The sequence below is a fragment of the Ruditapes philippinarum genome, unplaced genomic scaffold (genome assembly GCF_026571515.1).
Source record: "Ruditapes philippinarum isolate M1 unplaced genomic scaffold, ASM2657151v2 ctg422_1_1_1_1, whole genome shotgun sequence".
In the NCBI taxonomy this organism is placed as follows: domain Eukaryota; kingdom Metazoa; phylum Mollusca; class Bivalvia; order Venerida; family Veneridae; genus Ruditapes; species Ruditapes philippinarum.
In genome coordinates this window covers 5,317-26,405 of record NW_026865596.1, presented here as the reverse complement: position 1 = coordinate 26,405, position 21,089 = coordinate 5,317, and the positions used below count along the sequence as shown (strand labels likewise).

The window sequence follows — 21,089 nt, the reverse complement described above, 5'->3', positions numbered from 1 at the left end:
GTAGATGATTTCATACACTGCTGTAATGCAGGAATGTGAAAATTCAGCAGTGAAATTCAACAAACAACAAACACACTAAGAAAACAGACCAATGTATCTTAAAGTAACTCGAAATTGAAAAAAAAAATCTGTTATGAATTAGCACAAACAGCTGCTACTATATGATATTATAAACCTCATTAGAAAATTTTTTTTTGGTTTGTTATAATGATGCATATACTATAGTATTATGCTTTTTGTTTTCTTTTGATATTTGGTATACAGAAGACATTTTCCAAACAACATATGTTATATAATTCTGAAAATAGCAGTAAAGGAAGCACCAAGGCAAATCTTATAACTTTATAAACAAGAGGGCCATGATGGCCCTGAAGTCGCTCACCTGTATATAGTATAGGCCCCCAGAGCGGGGCCAGTTTAAACCCCAGGGCTTTTGTTTGAACAAACTTGGTAGACACCCATTAGAAGATATTTCATGCTAAACATCTAAGGTTTGGCTCGTTGAGTTTTTTAAAAAAAGATTTTTTAAGATTTAACTATACACATATAGTTAAAAGCAATGACACCCCTAGGGCGGGGCCAGTTTTGACCCCATTTGACACTCACTAGAAGATGTTTCATGCTTAATATCTAAACTCTAGCTATTTGGTTTTTTTTAAATCAGATTTTTAAGTTTTTGCTATACACATATAAGGAAAATCAATGTCCCCCGGGGCAGGGCCAATTTTGACCCTAGGGCTTTTATTTGAACAAACTTTGAAGACACTAACTGGAAGATGTTTCATGCTTAATATCTTAACTCTAGCTATTTGGGTTTTTTCAAAGAAGTTTTTGCTATACACATAAATAAAATCAATGACCCCCGGGGCGAGGCAAATTTTGACCCAAGGGCTTTTATATGAACAAACTTTGTAGACAGTCAATAGAAGATGTTTCATGCTTAGTAACAAAACTCTAGCTATTTGTTTTTTTTTCAAAGAAGATTTTTTTTTTAAAGTTTTTGCTTTACACATATAAGGAAAATCAATGACCCCCGGGGCAGGGCAAATTTTGACCCCAGGGCTCTTATTTGAACAAATTTGGTAGACACCCATTAGAACATGTTTCATGCTAAATATCTTAGCTCTAGCTCTTTGGGTTCTTTAAAAGAAGATTTTATAAGTTTTTACTATATGCATATGGGGAAAATCAATGACCCCCGGGGCAGGGCCAATTTTGACCACAGGGCTTTTATTTGAACAAACTTGGTAGACACTTATCAGAAGATGTTTCATGCTAAATATCTTAGCTCTAGCTCTATGGGTTCTTTAAAAGAAGATTTTTTTAATTTTTACTATATGCATATAGTGAAAATCAATGACCCCCTGGGGCGGGGCCAATTTTGACCCTTGGGCTTTTATTTGAACAAACTTGGTAGACACTTATTAGAAGATGTTTCATGCCTAATATCTTAGCTCTAGCTCTATGGGTTCTTTAAAAGAAGATTTTTTAAGTTTTTACTATATGCATATAGGGAAAATCAATGACCCCCTGGGGCGGGGCCAATTTTGACCCCAGGGCTTTTATTTGTACAAACTTGGTAGACACTCACTAGAAGATGTTTCATGCCAAATATCTAAGCTCTAGCTCTTTGGGTTTTTTAAAAGAAGATATTTAAAGTTTTTTCTTTCGGTTGCCATGGCAACCAGAGTTCTGCATGGAATTAAATTCTTTGAACACTTTTTAAAGGTGACCACCAAAGGAACATTCCTGTGAAGTTTGGATGAAATTGGCTTAGTGGTTTATGAGGAGATGTCATTTAAAGTAAAAGTTTACGGACGGCCGGACGAAAAGTGATCTTTTTTTTTACAAAAGCTCACCCTGTCACTTTGTGACAGGTGAGCTAAAAATGGGAAGTAACATTTCTTCACAAGGCACTTGATTATATTCAGTAACATGAACTTCATTTAGCACTTTTCATCACAGTTTTAACCTTATATAGTCGTAATTTTACGAAATAGATTTTATTTTCCAATGGATGTCAAATAATAACATTCACATGACATATTAACTATTGTTTACATCAAGTATTGATCCTTTTCAACTCCAAATTGTCTCTGAGATAATTGTTTTAGAACGGCGAGGTGTTCCTAAAAGAAAATTACCATCAGACTTAATTCCCTTTGATACTTTAAACATTTTCAACGACGTCGTGGAACAATTTTTGTGAATCGATTATTGTCGCTTTACATAACAGTAACTGATTATCGGCAACTTGCGACAATCGGAACATCACTACTTCTTACAACATGCAAAGCAACAAAGTTTGGAACAAGTATGGCAATTATTATGCAATGATTACTTGATTCTTTCTGTTGAATGCCTGCTTGGAATTCGGAACAAGATATTTAATTTTTTTTAAAAACATTAAGTATAAAGACATCAATTGTTAAGACAAAATAAAGCCTATTTGAAATTTTCATCCATTTATTTGGAACCATCATTCTCAACAACGACTACTCTTATTTGTTATTTGATTTAGGTCATTCTTTAGACAGCAATAATGACACTGAAACAGATACTTTGAACAAATAATTTTCATCCTAATTAATTCTTCTATTTGCAAGAATTCTCACTGAAAGACTAGTACACCAATCATATAAGATTATTGATATTTAAGTCAATATAAACTAGTAGTACATTGTACAAACATGTTGCAGGACAAGAATGTCACCATCCACTGTACATATAGTACATTTTCTCTCTGAATTTATTGAGTTGGCTTTTCCTGCTTTAAGAGTTGGTAATATCAATTGTTAGATTTTGGTACATTATATTTATAACACAAAGTGAGCACTAACACTCAACAGCAAGGTTATACTGTCAAAGTGGCATGTCTTTATACTGGTGGTTGACACCTGCCTATCACCACTACTATCAAGAAAGTAACAATACATTCATAAGTTAGCAGTTATCTTTCATCATTTGTAATCTATCATCTTCTCATTTGTTTTTTAAATCTGTCAAAATGGAAGTTATCTGTTGCTTTCTCATCTGGTTGTACTGTCAGCTGATGGTTATCTGTTAACAAAAAATTCAAGATATCTTAAATGCTTAAACTTCATTTCAAGTTGAGAAAAAAGGTTATAATATGTCATTACCCCAAATTGCTTTGAATACAAGATATGAGGATATATACAACCCGTTCTAAAATCAGCATTCATCTGTTTTATGTCTATGTTCTGCCATCTATACAGTCTTGCATTAATGGCAGGCAAATACCTTCAATAAAGTGTCATTATGTCCTTTCATTGTTCAATACCCGGATCAGAATTCCAAAAATAAGCAGCCAGCAAAATATCCCATAATGCAGAAATGTGAAAATAAGCAAAAACGAATGCCAATTGTGCAAAGCTATGGTGTTAAATGTTTGATAAATGGACCAATATATTTGATGGAAAACAAATTTGAAAAAAATGAATTAGTGCATATGACTGTTAGTTAAGCAAATTTTTCAGGCATACAAAAGCAATAAAGTATTATGTCCATTATTGTAATCGACAAAGCATAAAAATCACCTTCTGTATGCATGACTGTCATTCTAACAATTGATCTTTATAGCAAAGACTTTCTTCAAATACTTTCAATGTACTATTTTACTTCTTTGAAATGGTTTACTTCAAAATATATTGACCATTTACTGAACATGCTATAGGTTTAGACTTGTTTCCATCATAAATTTGCACAATTAAGCTTACATTTTGCACAATTCCTAAGCAATTACTTGTTTCCATCATAAATTTGCACAATTAAGCTTACATTTTGCACAATTCCTAAGTAATTACTTGTTTCCATTATAAATTTGCACAATTAAGCTTACATTTTGCACAATTCCTAAGTAATTACTTGTTTCCATCATAAATTTGCACAATTAAGCTTACATTTTGCACAATTCCTAAGTAATTACTTGTTTCCATCATAAATTTGCACAATTAAGCTTATATTTTGCACAATTCCTAAGTAATTACTTGTTTCCATTATAAATTTGAACAATTTAGCTTACATTTTGCACAATTCCTAAGTAATTTCCATATTTCTGCATTATGCAATATTCATGGTGAATACAGAATATTGCAATACAGTATAGCTGACAGTATACTGAATAAATTAGCCTTCCATTATTGCCCGACTGTAATGATAACACTATACTGAATAAATTAGCCTGCCATTATTGCCAGACTGTAATGATAACACTATACTGAATACATGTAAATCAGCCTGCCATTATTGCAAGACTTCTGCCATTATTGCCAGACTTTAATGATGACACGCCATTATTGCCAAACTTTAATGATGACACTATACTAAATGAATTAGCCTGCCATTATTGCCAGACTGTAATGATGACACTATACTGAATGAATTAGCCTGCCATTATTGCCAGACTGTAATGATAACACTATACTGAATACATGTAAATCAGCCTGCCATTATTGCAAGACTTCTGCCATTATTGCCAGACTTTAATGATGACACGCCATTATTGCCAAACTTTAATGATGACACTATACTAAATGAATTAGCCTGCCATTAATGCAAGACTTTTATAATGACACTATACTAAATGAATTAGCCTGCCATTATTGCAAGACTGTAATGATGACACTATACTAAATGAATTAGCCTGCCATTAATGCAAGACTTTTATAATGACACTATACTAAATGAATTAGCCTGCCATTATTGCAAGACTGTCATGATAACACTATACTGAATACATGTAAATCAGCCTGCCATTAATGCAAGACTTTTATAATGACACTATACTAAATGAATTAGCCTGCCATTATTGCCAGACTGTAATGATGACACTATACTGAATGAATTAGCCTGCCATTATTGCAAGACTGTCAAGATGACACTATACTGAATGAAATGACCTGCCATTATTGCCAGACTGTAATGATAACACTATACTGAATACATGTAAATCAGCCTGCCATTAATGCAAGACTTCTGCCATTATTGCCAGACTTTAATGATGACATGCCATTATTGCCAAACTTTAATGATGACACTATACTAAATGAATTAGCCTGCCATTATTGCAAGACTGTAATGATGACACTATACTAAATGAATTAGCCTGCCATTAATGCAAGACTTTTATAATGACACTATACTAAATGAATTAGCCTGCCATTATTGCAAGACTGTCAAGATGACACTATACTGAATGAAATGACCTGCCATTATTGCCAGACTGTAAAGATGACACTATAGTGAATGAATTAGCCTGCCATTATTGCCAGACTGTAATGATGTCACTATAGTGAATGAATTAGCCTGCCATTATTGCCAGACTGTAATGATGACACTATACTGAATGAATTAGCCTGCTATTATTGCCAGACTGTAATGGTGTCACTATAGTGAATGAATTAGCCTGCCATTATTGCCAGACTGTAATGATGACACTATACTGAATGAATTAGCCTGCCTTTATTTCCAGACTATAAAGATGACACTATAGTGAATGAATTAGCCTGCCATTATTGCAAGACTGTAATGATGACACTATACTAAATGAATTAGCCTGCCTTTATTTCCAGACTATAAAGATGACACTATAGTGAATGAATTAGCCTGCCATTATTGCCAGACTGTAATGATGACACTATACTGAATGAATTAGCCTGCCTTTATTTCCAGACTATAAAGATGACACTATACTGAATGAATTAGCCTGCCTTTATTTCCAGACTGTAATGATGACACTATACTGAATAAATTAGCCTGCCATTATTGCAAGACTTTAATAATGACACTATACTAAATGAATAAGCCTGCCATTATTGCCATACTGTCAAGATGACACTATACTGAATGAATTAGTCTGCCATTATTGCCATACTGTCAAGATGACACTATACTGAATGAATTAGTCTGCCATTATTGCCATACTGTCAAGATGACACTATACTGAATGAATTAGCCTGCCATTATTGCCATACTGTCAAGATGACACTATACTGAATGAATTAGTCTGCCATTATTGCCATACTGTCAAGATGACACTATACTGAATGAATTAGCCTGCCATTATTGCCAAACTTTAATAATGACACTATACTGAATGAAATAGTCTGCCATTATTGCCAGACTGTAATGATGACACTATACTAAATGAATTGGCCTGCCTTTATTGCCAGACTGTAATGATGTCACTATACTGAATGAATTAGCCTGCCATTATCGCCAGACTGTAATGATGACACTATACTGAATGAATTAGCCTGCCATTATTGCAAGACTTTAATAATGACACTATACTAAATGAATTAGCCTGCCATTATTGCCATACTGTCAAGATGACACTATACTGAATGAATTAGCCTGCCATTATTGCCATACTGTCAAGATGACACTATACTGAATGAATTAGCCTGCAATTATTGCCATACTGTCAAGATGACACTATACTAAATGAATTAGCCTGCGATTATTGCCAGACTGTAATGATGACACTATAGTGAATGAATAAGCCTGTCATTATTGCCAGACTGTAATGATGTCACTATACTGAATGAATTGGCCTGCCATTATTGCCAGACTGTAAAGATGACACTATAGTGAATGAATTAGCCTGCCATTATTGCCAGACTGTAATGATGACACTATAGTGAATGAATTAGCCTGCCAGTAATGATGTCACTATAGTGAATTAATTAGCCTGCCATTATTGCCAGAATGTAAAGATGACACTATAGTGAATGAATTAGCCTGCCATTATTGCCAGACTGTAAAGATGACATAGTAATTGAGGCATTAGCCTGCCATTTATCAGTCAACTGTAAAGACGACTTTATACTTAAGGCATTACATAACAGCAGAGAATTCTGAATTCCACTTGGATGGACTTGCAAGTAAAGTCAAAGGTAGATATATCTAATGATATGCAAAATTAAATTTTAAATATGCAATATAATTCTACAACTAGAAATGTGTCCATAGGACACGGATGCCCCCACACACCACTGTTCTGTCAATCTTATGACTCTAGGTCAAATATTTTTTGGACTACATGTGCCACAAGTTGAAAACTAAATATCAACAAAGGGCCATAATTCTGTTAAATTTGGTCGCAGCAAAAATTCCTTCCTTTACTACCATCTACACATTAAGGTTGTTCATCCCTGGAAGTTTAAGCAAAATCTGCCATCCGGTTTAAGAGGAGTTGCGTTCACAAAATTTCTACATAGTATATAATGAAAAAATCAACAAAGGGCCATAATTCTGTAAAATTTGGTGGCAGCAAAAATTCCTTCCTTTACTACCATCTACACATTAAGGTTGTTCATCCCTGTCAGTTTAAGCAAAATCTGCCATCCGGTTTAAGAGGAGTTGCGTTCACAAAATTTCTACATAGTATATAGTGAAAAAATCAACAAAGGGCCATAATTCTGTAAAATTTGGTCGCAGCAAAAATTCCTTCCTTTACTACCATCTACACCTTTAGGTTGTTCATCCCTGTAAGTTTAAGCAAAATCTGCCATCTGGTTTAAGAGGAGTTGCGTTCACAAAATTTCTACATAGTATATAGTGAAAAAATCAACAAAGGGCCATAATTCTGTTAAATTTGGTTGCAGCAAAAATTCCTTCCTTTACTACCATCTACACATTAAGGTTGTTCATCCCTGTAAGTTTAAGCAAAATCTGCCATCCGGTTTAAGAGGAGTTGCGTTCACAAAATTTCTACATAGTATCTAGTGAAAAAATCAACAAAGGGCCATAATTCTGTTAAATTTGGTCGCAGCGAAAATTCCTTCCTTTACTACCATCTACACATTAAGGTTGTTCATCCCTGTAAGTTTAAGCAAAATCTGCCATCCCGTTTAAGAGGAGTTGCGTTCACAAGATTTCGGGACGTACGGACGGACGGACTGACGGACGGACGGACAAGTGCAACGCTATATGCTCCCACATTGTGGGGGCATAAAAACTGAATTGTTTCGCTGCATTAATATATTTTCCTGGGGTGCATGTTCACACATGTAAATTAAAGTGTGTACAAGTACTTTAAAAATATTTAACTGTGTTATATTTGATTTCATCAAATCAAAATCATGGTACACACCTTTCTTCCGTAACTCTGGGTCGGCAACTCTAGCTTGTTTTACTGGTACAGGTTCTTCCTTTTTCAATATTGGTGCAGTATCTTCAATGTTAACTAAAAAAAAACAACAACAAATATAACACATTCCCTAGCACAAACTAATTTTTTAAAATTAAGAATCTAATGGTGACTGTAGCACATCTTGGTTAAAACACCTTGGTTAAACTTTGTTGTATTTTTTAGTAAATTTTCAGTAAAACATAATTGGAACAATAGCAATCAGTGATCACGTGTCGCCTGATAATAGCCAATTAAGTAGTTGTATTGAGGTGTGACCAGTCTGTTCCCAAAATGTGGTGGCTACTTTGTAGCATGTTGTGGCTACTGTGTAGCAGGAGACACAATAATCAAGAATAGGCCAAAACAATTTTTTTTATTCAAGGGGCATAACTCAGCCAAAATCCCTCCACTGGAAAATCCATAAATTATGCGCAAGTACTTGAGATACTGATCAATTTTAGATCTCAAGCTGTGCACATGGTCAAAATTTCATGGCTGTATATCAAAGGACAAGAAAGTAAGTCACTGTGTCCCCTTTGGCAGGGCATAATTTTGACCCAAGAGATTCATTTAAACAATCTTGATACAAGTGCACCGGACAATGTTTCATGTCAAATATCTAAGCTCTAGCTTTCTCCTAGAACATTTGTTTTAGTTTCAGTTTTCACTATATGTACATAATGAAAATCAATGACCCCCAGGCAGGGCCAATTTTGACCCCAGGGCCATAATTTGAACAATCACTACATAATATTTCAAGCAATATATCTAACCCTTAGCCTTTGTCAATTCAGAGGAGATTTTTTAGTTTTTACTACATGTACTTACATAAGAGGAAAACCTAGGCAGATGCTGCGGTGGCATAAAAAGGTAATAACTACAAAATTAGGTACGGTTCTTATGCAATGCACTTCTACTCAATGAGATATATCTACCTACAAAGTGTCTTGTTGATACCTCTTGTGGTTTCAGAGTTATGTCAAAGTTCAAAGTGTAAAAATTAACAAAGGGCAATAACTCCAAACGTAGGCAAGGCCGAGTTACAGTTCCTTTGCAATGCACATTTACTCAATCAGCTCAACATACCTACAAAGTTTCTTGTTGATATCTCTTATTGTTGCATAGTTATGTCCCAGATAAGAAGGTATATAAATTTGCCTAGACAGTTTAAGACTGAACTTCACTGTGCTACTACTCTTTGAAAGTCTGTATAATATATGTAGAACAGTCAAAATTGCTCAATAAAAGACACTAAGTTAAATGACTGTTTCAGTAATCTATAAGAAGAATCAAATATTTATAGAATATAATGTACCATTGCTACATATACATGGCAATGATTCTTTACCTAATTAAAATTAGATTTTTACAATTTTTTTTAAAGTATAATTAGAACAACATTATAGTAACACCATCTTACATCTGTTATGTTGTACAAAATTGACAGCCATGTTAGTTGGAACAAATTCAGACACTGCTTCCTTTTTTTTCATCCTCTCCTTGATCAACTTCTGCTTGGCTTCCTCTGTCTCCTCAATATTCTTGATCTTAGCTCTGAAATCATTCATAGTATTTATTGATGTTTTGACACTGCTGAAGTCATATAATGACTTCCAGCCTAGAAAAAGACTACACTACTGCACTTACAGGCAATTAAGAACGTAAAGACAACCAGACACTTACAGGCTACTAGGAATACATAGACACTAACAGGCTACTAGGAATACATATAATACACTTAACAGGCTACAAGGAATACATAGACACCGACAGGCAATTAGGAATATATATACACTAACAGGCTACTAGGGATATATATACACTAACAGGCAACTAGGAATACATATACACTAACAGGCTATTAGGAATACATAGACTGGCAGGCAACTAGGAATATATAATACACTAACAGGCTACTAGGAATACATACAATACACTAACAGGCTACTAGGAATACTGTATGTGTATTTAAATTCGCGGAAGCAAATTTTCGCTGAAAGGTCCATTTTGGGGGTATATACAAATACTCGCGCTATTTTGAATTGGCGGAGGTGACTGCCGAAAATCATGAATTCGCGTTCACCCATCAGGTTAAAAAATAAGGGAAATTAGTCTTACATGATGAGGCAATGGTTTTCGCAAGCAGCCTTCTTTTATTTAAAATACTTTTTACTGTAACCATTGTTGGACTTCACAGTTATTTTCAACACCTGGTGTCAAACAATACGCTATTGTACATATAACAAAGACATTAAATTTGTCTAACGGACAAATTATGGCAAACAAAAGAGGTCCGTTAACTTGCATGATTTTTCACAGTTTTAAACAGCACCGAATGAGACCATAACCTTTTCACCGATATTGTAAAATGTTGACTGGGTAATTGTGTTTTGTTTTCCATGTTTTCATCAGTTAAAATCGTTAAAGTTTGTGTTGTTTGTATTGTTTGTTTAGAAAAACAAAATATAATCTGGTCAGATGTCAAAACATTTATGACTAAAACTACAATGGTATTGTTCAAACATGTATATACTTATACAAGTATCCGATAATCATATCAGTCAAACAATAATACACTAGCAAACTGATTTATATACAGAGCTGAATGTTATATGTACAGTTTATACAACGTAAAATCAGTCTTTGAAAGCGCCATGGATACCAGACTTATGGCAGCCGTGAACACACTGATATACATTGTTCTATAGATGCGCGAAAATATGACTTTTAAGAAATTATTGGTGTAGAAATATTCACGCTGAACATGAATTCGCAGATCGAATGTCACCGCGAAGATGGCGAAAATTTGAAGCCCGCCAATATTTCTACACATACAGTACACAGACACTGACAGGCTACTAGGAATACACAGACACTAACAGGCTACTAGGAATACATATAATACAATAACAGGCTACTAGGAATACATATAATACAATAACAGGCTACTAGGAATACATATAATACAATAACAGGCTACTAGGAATACACAGACACTGACAGGCAACTAGGAATATACAACACTAACAGGCTACTAGGAATATATAGACACTAACAGGCTACTAGGGATACAAGACACAAACAGGCTACTAGGAAAACATATAATACACTAACAGGCTACTAGGAATACAAGACACTAACAGGCTACTAGGAATATATATACACTAACAGGCTACTAGGAATACAAGACACTAACAGGCTACTAGGAATATATATACACTTAACAGGCTACTAGGAATACACAGACACTAAAAGGCAACTAGGAATACATATACACTAACAGGCTACTAGGAATATATATACACTATTAGGCTACTAGGAATACAGGACACAAACAGGCTACTAGGAATACACAGACACTAACAGGCTACTAGGAATACACAGACACAAACAGGCTACTAGGAATACACAGACACAAACAGGCTACTAGGAATACACAGACACTAACAGGCTACTAGGAATACACAGACACAAACAGGCTACTAGGAATACACAGACACTAACAGGCTACTAGGAATACACAGACACTAACAGGCTACTAGGAATACACAGACACAAACAGGATACTTGGAATACACAGACACTAACAGGCTACTAGGAATACACAGACACAAACATGCTACTAGGAATACACAGACACTAACAGGATACTAGGAATAAATAATACACTAAAAGGCTACTAGAAATAGACTGTTATTTTTGTGTTTTTGAAAATGATAAAAGTTTATTAATGTCAAGATTAAGATGACATTTGTAACATTGTCAAATACACATCTTATACTTTAAAGAAAAGAACTTACTCTATTCCAAGATCGACCTCTGGTATACCAGACAACATCTGATTGGATAACATGTCTTCTGATTTCTTAAACTTTGATGTTACAGATTTAAGATGCTCTGGTAATTCAAAGATTGACTCTTTCTCATCAGTACTGCAAGTAACAAAATCAAAGATTTTCTTAGTTTACCAATTGCAATGAAAAGATCAAACATGGATTGTACATGTCCGATAATTAAATGTGGTAAAATAAACAGCATATCGGGATTGTACATGCTGTATAGTGCAATATATATTCAAACAAATTGGTGGGTGCTTAAAAAAATGAAGGAAGCAACGGAAATTTTTACAGTAAATATTTCTGACTGTATTCTATTCTAACTTATTATAACCCCACAAACAGAGTTTCGAGGGCTATACAGGAGTCAGCTTGTCAGTCGTATGGTTGGTCCACTTCAAGATTCTCGGACAATAACTAGACTGGAATGAGTTATTGTATTCAAACATGGTATATAGTAACCATAATATTTGAAAACCTAGGTTTTGATTGCTTTTGGGCCTTTGTCTTTTGCACCCCCTGTGGTCAAGGTCAAGATCACTGTTACAAAAAAATAGAAAAATGGTTTCCGGACAATAACTTAAGTTAGGAATGAGATATTTTAATCAAACTTGGTATATAGCAAGCTTATAAGAAGACCCTTTTTTTATCCAATGACCATAACTCAGCCAAAAATTATTCAACTGGAAACCTGTGCCATATGCACAAGAACTAACAATCAATCCAGTAAAGTTGAAATTGCATCAGTAATATAAAATGAGTAATTTGGACAAACTTTATTAACACTGTTTTCATTCAAGGGCCATTGTTTATGTATATACAGTAGAACTTTGTTTGCTCGAACTCGTTCGAGAGATCGGTAGTTCAAGCCAACCGAGGTTGAACTATTATTAAGTTGATCATATGCCTAAAGGTTTTCTTGCTTACGTCGGTCAAATTATAAATACGTCAATATAATTGTTTGTTAGTACATCTGTTCGTCGAATATGTCATATTCAGAGTTTTCAATTAAGTATAAACGGTACGCTGTATTAATTATTGTAATTTAATTTTAAAAAATGAATAAATTAAATATTTAAAATACAAAAAGAACGTTTTACAGCAGCATCTATTTGTAGTCATTTACTAAAATGAACCATACATGTGAACTCTTCCACCTTTAGGGCAGCCATATTTTCAAAGATTTTTCTTAAAATATGGGGTATTTTCACAAATTTATAAAATCTCCCTATTTTTGATGTCAGAAATTTCTTCTTTGTTTTTTGCAAATTCTAAAATCTCCCTCTGTTTGAAGAAAAATCTCCCTCCTGATCATCGAAAAAAGTTCACATGTATGATGAACACACATACAAGTATCATTCTATAAATAGATAACACTGTTTCAATTCACTTTACATGACCCACGGTTGTAATTAAAGCCGTTCAGGTAAACGTCATTCTTTATTGACTTTTGCATATTTCACTTATTTCACGAGTTATTTTCTTTTTATTGTTACCATAAACATGATAAACGGCAAATCAACAATATTATCATAACAAACAAATCAGTTACAACACCTCTTATTTTGTATCAATTAACCTTAATTACCTTTGTCACTATCACGAGGTGTTAAAAACATGTGTCGCCGACTGTCATTTATTTAGGACATGTCTTTTTGTGTTCGACCGAAAAGGTGTGATTTTCACTATATTTCTGCTGAAGGGACAAGAGATCAGGTTCGAGAGTTCGAGCGATCGGTGTTCTAGCGATCCGAGGTAGAACAATATATATTATATAGGAATTTTGCCGGGACTGGGCGATGAGTTCGAGCGAAGGGAGGTATTCGAGCAATCCAAGTTCGAGCGAACGAAGTTTAACTGTAATAATATGATTAAGTAGACAACATAAATGGATTGTGAGCATGTATATATAACAATGTGGTAAAAGACAGCATAGCTGGGTTGTACAAAATAATGTGGTAATGTTTACAGCATACCTAAATTATACATGTAAATGATTATGTGGTAAAATAGACAGCAAACGTGAATCATAAAATTATATGGTACAGTAGACAACATACCTGGATTGTCTTCTCTTCTCAATCGGTGTCACTCCTTTTCTTCTCTTCAGTTCTTCTTCTACAAACTTAGCCCTAATAAAAGAAAATCAAAATAAAATCAGTAATGAAATGTAACCAATGCCAAACATGCCCAACACAAGGTCTGAAAAAAAAACAACCGGTCACAAAATGCCAAAATTTTATTTTCTTTAACAAAAATCTGTTTTAAAGACCACTGGTAAACAAAGCCAGCTAGGGTAACACACTTGCTTAAAAGACAGCTAAGACTGAATTATATATCTAGATACATCATTGATTCTTCTATGACAATCATTTACTCTGATTTATGTTAATGTTGTAACATGAACAATTCACGTTTCAGGCTTTTCTACCGATCATTTAGGAAATTTTCCGACAAAATATACCATCGCAGTGCTCCTACTATGAGAACTCCAAGAGAAAATTAAAAGAACAATACTTTCTCTTTTTGTTTTCATAAATTTTATCTTATAATTATCAGTAATTAATAATTTGTTCAATATTGCGAAATACACAAAGAAATGAAGGTTATTGTACAAATGTACAATAATTGTTAGATTTACATTTATACCACATTCATTAAATCTATTCACTTTTACTATGTTTATTGCTCACATTGTCCTCTTGTATACTGTAATACAAAAACAGTTGTATTTGAATTTGACCTAGAAATCATCATTTAAACAACTTTTCTGACCAAGTTCAAGGATATTTTGATCAAAACACTACCCTCTAGTGTTTACAATGTTTTTCCATATTTAGGTTGCTGTGACCTAAATTTTCATCAGAGATGACCCGTATTCAAACTTGACCAAGAAATCATCAAAACAACCTTTCTTTCCAATTTCCAGGATATTTGGATCAAAACAGTAGCCTGTTGAGTGTTATTAAGGTTTTTCCATATTTGAGCTGTGTGACCTAGTTTTTGACCGCAGATAACCCATTTTCAAAATTGGCCTAGAAATCACCAAAACAACCTTTCTGACCAATTTTCAGGATACATAATTTGGATCATAACAGTAGCCACTAGAGAGTTTTCCATATTTGAGCTGTGTGACCTTGCGTTTGACCCCAGATGACCAATATTAAAACTTGACCTAGAATTCACCGACCAATTTCCAGGATATTATAATCAAGACAGAAGCCTTTGGTGTTAACAATATTTTTCTATTTTTAACTTCTGTGATTTAATTTTTTCATCCGAGATGACTCATGTTCGAACTCATCCAGTTACTTAAACAAGCATCTTGACCAAGTTTCATGATGATTGAGGCAAAATGTGACCACTAGAGTATTAACAAACTAAATGTGGACAACTTACTGACATTCAATGATCCTAAAAATCAATGAAACCTATACAGAATAAAATTTTATGTGCTTAGATTCATTCATATTTGAACACTCCTGGTAGTTAAACTAAAATGCCCTTAATTTGATTAAACAATGTGTTCGTAGTAAGAAAATGATTAAGCAAGTTATAACACTCACATTTCAGCATCCTCATCTCTTCTGTTAGTTTCTGCAGCAAATGCTGTACCAATAGCATCTTTTTCTTCCTCTGTTAAGACAGTCCCTCTACAAATAATGTCCCATCATGAGCAATTCATGTTATAGTGAGAAACAGGAAAACGGTGACTAATCTGTTAATTAGTAGTAATATCTCTCAATGTACATCGGTCACTCTAAAATCTTTAACTTGCCTGAATTAGTCAATCATACAAGGACCTTATCAAAAGTGATAAATCAACTTAAAAATAAAGGCTGAATGTCAGTGTATGAGCAAAAATGTATAAATTTATTTTCTACACCAGTGACCTCGTACGGATAGACAGTTCAATTACTAATTTTAAGCCAAAGAGCATAAAAATAATATTTACTGTGACTTCAATGCCTTCATGTCAACATAACCACCTGTTTTCATCTTAAATGGATCATGCTGTAAAATATAAAATATGTTATATATATTTATTCTATCTCTTTCTATGCTTAATACAAATATAAAACATTTTATATGTGTATGCTACCATTTTAGAGCACAATGTCTCAGGAATCAAAACAGATTTAATGTCAAATAGGAAGCTAAAAAAAGCTTTGTTCTTTGTTTCTTGATTACTAGTACACAATGTTTCTAAAAATATTTCTGGAAGTCATGGGAAACAGTGCTCCATTGATATGATAGGTGCCTCAGGGTCTAGATGTACTGGTTTCAAGTCCTATTAAGGAAACCTCTCATTCCCTCAGGCAAAATAATGAATATACATCAAATTTTGTCTAGGTTAAATATACAATGCAAGGCTTATAGCTATAAACAGTAAAATATTTACACTGTCAACATCCTCAGTTTTTGGTATTTTCTTCCCTAATGCCAGTCCCACAATATTCACACCTTTCTGCCTTTCTCTGGACTTTTGTAACTCCTTAATGTCGCCAAGCTTTGATCTGAAATTGTAGATAATATGAAACAGGTTGATTTTTTTTTTCATTGTAAAAATGATAATAGATTTTCCAAAAAAAATTTAAAATATCTGCAAAATAGCATTGAAACTCAATGTGTCAAAAATTGGGATCAAAAAATTTCTGATTCCGAGTGCAGGAACTTACAATATTCTTTATAATTATCAATAAGAGTTCAGACTGATTGTCTGTAAACTATTTTTGGGGGTTTTTGGTAGGAAGTCTGATTGTACATAAATATAAAATATTTTGGGGTGTTTGGTAATTTTTGATAGATGTCAAGTTTCTGTGATTTCATACACGTAAAATTTCCCAGTTTTAAAAGTTATAATATTATATATAATGTATAACTAATGTTTCAACTTTTCTCTATTTCAAGTAAATTTGTTGGAAAAGTTCTAAGTTCTTTAAAAGTGACCTCATGAAACAGTTTTTAGGGATGGACAGACAGACAGAGGGTAAATCATTTAACATCCCTGGTTGTAACGAGAATATAACATTTTTAAAAGTAAAATTTTTAAACTAAAGAGGAGATAACTCTTGAAAATCAAGATGCTAGACTTATCAACATTGTCATAGTTTTATGAAGCGGGTTATGACAAAGAACAATCATCTTAAGTCTAAAGAAGTACCTTTATAGTAACAAAGAAGAAATCTAAAAAAATAACAATTTTCAAACATATACCATTTATAGTAACAAAGAAAAAAAAATATAACAATTATCAAATGTATTCTAAGTTCAAAATAAAAATAATCATGGAAATCCAGGTGCTAGACTTATAAATGTAATCACATATGATGTGTAGGTGTTGATATGAACATACTGGCATTCAAGTATAGTTCCCATCCAAATATCAAAGTTAACTTAAAAACTATATTTTAATATGCTCACACAATATAAACAAGATGGCCCTAGATCGCTAACCTGACCCATCGAACTCATTCGAACAATTACCTAGACAAGCATTCTGACCAAGTTTCAAAACAGGTGAGTCAAAAATGTGACCACTAGAGTGTTAACAAGGATTATCCATATTTGAGCAAAGTGACCTAGTTTTTGACCCCAGGTGACCCATATTCCAACTTGACCTAGAAATCATCAAAACAAACTTTCAGACCAATTTCCAGGATACTTGGATCAAAACAGTAGCCACTAGAGTGTTAACAAGATTTTTCTATTTTATGCTCCTGTGACCTAGTTTTTCATGCGAGATGACCCATGTTCGAACTCATCCGAGCAATTACCTAGACAAGCATACTGACCAAGTTTGATGATAATTGAGTCAAAACTGTGACCCCTAGAATGTTAACACGGTTTTTCTATATTTGGGCAGTGTGACCTAGTTTTTCATCCGAGATGACCCATGTTCGAATTCATCCGAGCAATTACCTAGACTGACCAAGTTTGATGATAATTGAGTCAAAAATGTGACCACTAGAATGTTAACAAGGTTTTTCCATATTTGGGCAGTGTGACCTAGTTTTTCATCCCAGATGACCCATGTTCGAACTCATACGAGCTATCACCTAGACAAGCATTCTGACCAAGTTTGATGATGATTGAGGCAAAAATGTGACGGCTCGAGTGTTAACAAGTTTTTTCAATTTTTAGCTCTGGTGACCTAGTTTTTCATCCGAGATGACCCATGTTCGAACTCATCACAGCTATCACCTAGATAAGCATCCTGACCATGTTTGATGATGATTGAGGAAAAAATGTAACCACTAGTGTTAACAAGGTTTTTCTATTTTTAGCTCCGGTGACCTAGTTTTTCATCCGAGATGACCCATGTTCGAACTCATCCGAGCTATCAACTAGATAAGCATCCTGACAAAGTTTGATGATGATTGAGGCAAAAATGTGACCGCTAGAGTGTTAACGAACAAGTGTGGACGGACGACGGACATTCAACGATCCTATAAGCTCACCCTGAGCTAGCTCAGGTGAGCTAATAAGAAAAAATAGAATAAATTAGGAAAATTCAAAGTTTAAGGGGTAGATCACTCTGGAAATATGGACGCTAGATTTATAAACCTTGTCATATTATTATGATGAGGAAGTTTTAAGTAAATCCTTTAAGAAATGAATAAGTTTAAGTGAAAATAATAATAGATCTAACTCATTAAACAACTGTGCATCAATAAATACAACTACATACTAGCAACTCAATTGAACTGAAATTTTGCATCTTTAATCGCCAGTAAATAATTTTCTGATCCTTGTAATTAAAGTCCATGGTTATGTTTAGGCTCATGTCCAGTCATCGAATTTAGCACTGGCCCAGTGACCCATGGCCAGTGAAAATTAGTTCGGGCCATTGTAAATTTTAAGAAAATTTAGTTAAATATATAGTAAAATAAATTCAAAACTTGAATTAGGGCCAGTCAATTCAAAATCTTAAATTCTATGACTGCATGTCTTTATCATATTTACATTAGAATGCACGGAAATCCAGTGTTTTAAATCGAAAACCCCGCATTTATGTCCTCAGGCTGATCTTGTAAAAATAGTTAGATTTGTCAAAAAACTTAAAACATCAAGATTATCATGTTGAAGGGCAATATCTTTTTCTAACAAGTTGTTGATACCTACCAGGTAAGTAAAATGGATAACGTGAAATTAATTTGACTGGTCCAAAATATGGTAAACAAGATCAGGGGAAGGGTCCAAGTGGCCAAATAAAAAAACAAACTAGGGGCAAACAGGAAGATACTAAACTTAGACGAGAAAACAACCAGGGACACAAACAAAATTGTCAACAAAACATTATGAAACAACATAGACATACATTAGAAGAGCACACAGGGGCGCCTCCTAAACTAGTCAAAATATATTGACGTGCCAAAGCTTGATTCTGAGATATTTTCGTTCTGGGGCAGAATCTCGCTTTAGAGGCGAGATATTGCCCAGACACGAAAATAGCACAATATCTCGTCGCGCAGTACAATTAGTTGGACTACTCCTAAACGGGCAGTCATTTATGAACTGGGGTCAGCTCGGCCCTAAAACTTACTCGGCCCCAGAGTCAGCTCAGCCCTATTCCAACTCGGCACGGGTCAACTCAGCCCATAATTATATATTACTGGTAATGATTACTTTTTAAATGTTTTCATCATAACTTTCATTGTTTAACAAAGATAATTTCAAACAATACTTACATGTACACTGTCACCCTTTTCAATTTCTGTTTGTAATTGATCGTACTTTTGAATACTTTTATAATAATTTACTCCTTAAATGTTATATTAACTAAACAATCTAAAAAACCTATATATATCCTAATAGAAGTTTTTAAGTTGACCCGATGTCGCGAAAATACATGTCATTACATTTATTAAGTCATTACTTAGATATTGTTCAGTTATTTTGAATAAAAATCACATTATGTACCAACATTCTTACATTGTCTCTTCATTTCCATCTGAATCCAGATCACTGTCAGAAGACTGCTTCCTCTTTCGAAAGTTTTTTCTATTTGTTTTCTTGAAATCGGTCATGATCTTGTATTGACGGTCAGACTATTGTATTGAATTTTCCATCCGGTAGACTTATAAGAAATGACCCTTAAGTATTTGTGCTAGAGATGTGATTTTGTAGGAGAATGACATGCCTGACACATCAAGATTTTGTTATATAGGGAATGTAGGGTTGAGAAAAAGCAAGAAGTTTGTTTCTTTTAGATTTCATTACGGGCAATTTTTATTATAGACGTTGAAATATGATTTTTTTTTCGAAACAGCTTATATTAAGTTTTTTTTTTTTTTGATATATGAGATAAGTCCATGTGCTGGGATTGACAAATACAGCATACATTTTATTTGGAAATGAAATGCGTTCTGAGCTCCACATCCCAAATGTTTGTGCTGAAAATACATGACTATATGGAATCACTGCTGAGGTCAAACTGTAAGATGGGTCAAAAGTTTTCTAAATAACACTGCAGTCCGTTGTGCTATATGGCAACAGCTCAAACCCAATCCCAGTAAACTCAGGTGTCACCCAAGGCTCAGTTCTAAGACCCCTCCTGTTTTAGGCTGTTTCTCGCTTATATAAATGACCACCCACCCCACGAAACATGAATTCCCAGGTCCTTGTTTGCAGATGATACTACAATATACATTGTTCTGACATCTGCAAACAAATCAGTCATCCTACAAAATCCTGGAATGATAATATCTGTCATAAGTTGCGGTTTGGACCGAAATATCCGTCTCAAGGGGACCCGCCCAGTGAGCTGTAACGAGGCTTGCCGAGTTACCGCCCATGGGTGAGTTCCCGATATCCCAAACCGCAAACATATGTCAGATATTTTTTCTTGCATATTCTTTCACATTATTTCATATTTAAAATGTTTTACCTCAATATGGTATATGTTTATGGAAATTAAAGTCATTTCATCCATAACTATTTTCTTACAGTAGCGTATGACTAACTTACAACTTAAGTAACAACGGCGAAATGACATCATCCTAAGCACATATTTCCCTTCTCAACATCATTTTAACGTGGTTCATTCATAAAGTGCGCTTAAATGAGGTTGTTGTTTGGCATGCGACTCATCTGGC

General features: G+C 34.1%; 1 protein-coding gene across 1 annotated transcript; it reads right to left on the bottom strand.

The window, feature by feature from the left end:
- Positions 1-2,448: 2,448 nt before the first annotated feature.
- On the bottom strand, positions 2,449-20,084 carry LOC132729665 (splicing factor C9orf78-like). The gene is made up of 9 exons (XM_060715475.1): positions 19,927-20,084; positions 16,394-16,508; positions 15,947-16,005; positions 15,558-15,644; positions 14,052-14,123; positions 11,956-12,087; positions 9,576-9,709; positions 8,117-8,209; positions 2,449-3,060 (listed from the first exon to the last, which is right to left on the bottom strand). The coding sequence occupies exons 1-9, from the start codon at positions 20,019-20,021 to the stop codon at positions 2,975-2,977; spliced, it is 873 nt and encodes a 290-aa protein (XP_060571458.1). The 5' UTR covers positions 20,022-20,084; the 3' UTR covers positions 2,449-2,974.
- Between the last annotated feature and the right edge of the window lie 1,005 nt (positions 20,085-21,089).

What these genes read in the sequence shown, in the direction of transcription:
- LOC132729665 (XM_060715475.1), bottom strand. Translation starts at nt 20,021, where the DNA reads ATGACCGATTTCAAGAAAACAAATAGAAAAAACTTTCGAAAGAGGAAG. An exon ending in AGAGATGAGGATGCTGAAAT is followed by an intron (nt 14,124 to 15,557) that starts GTGAGTGTTATA and finishes TTCTTTTATTAG; the next exon opens with GGCTAAGTTTGTAGAAGAAG. An exon ending in GAGAAGAGAAGACAATCCAG is followed by an intron (nt 12,088 to 14,051) that starts GTATGTTGTCTA and finishes TGTTACTTGCAG; the next exon opens with TACTGATGAGAAAGAGTCAA.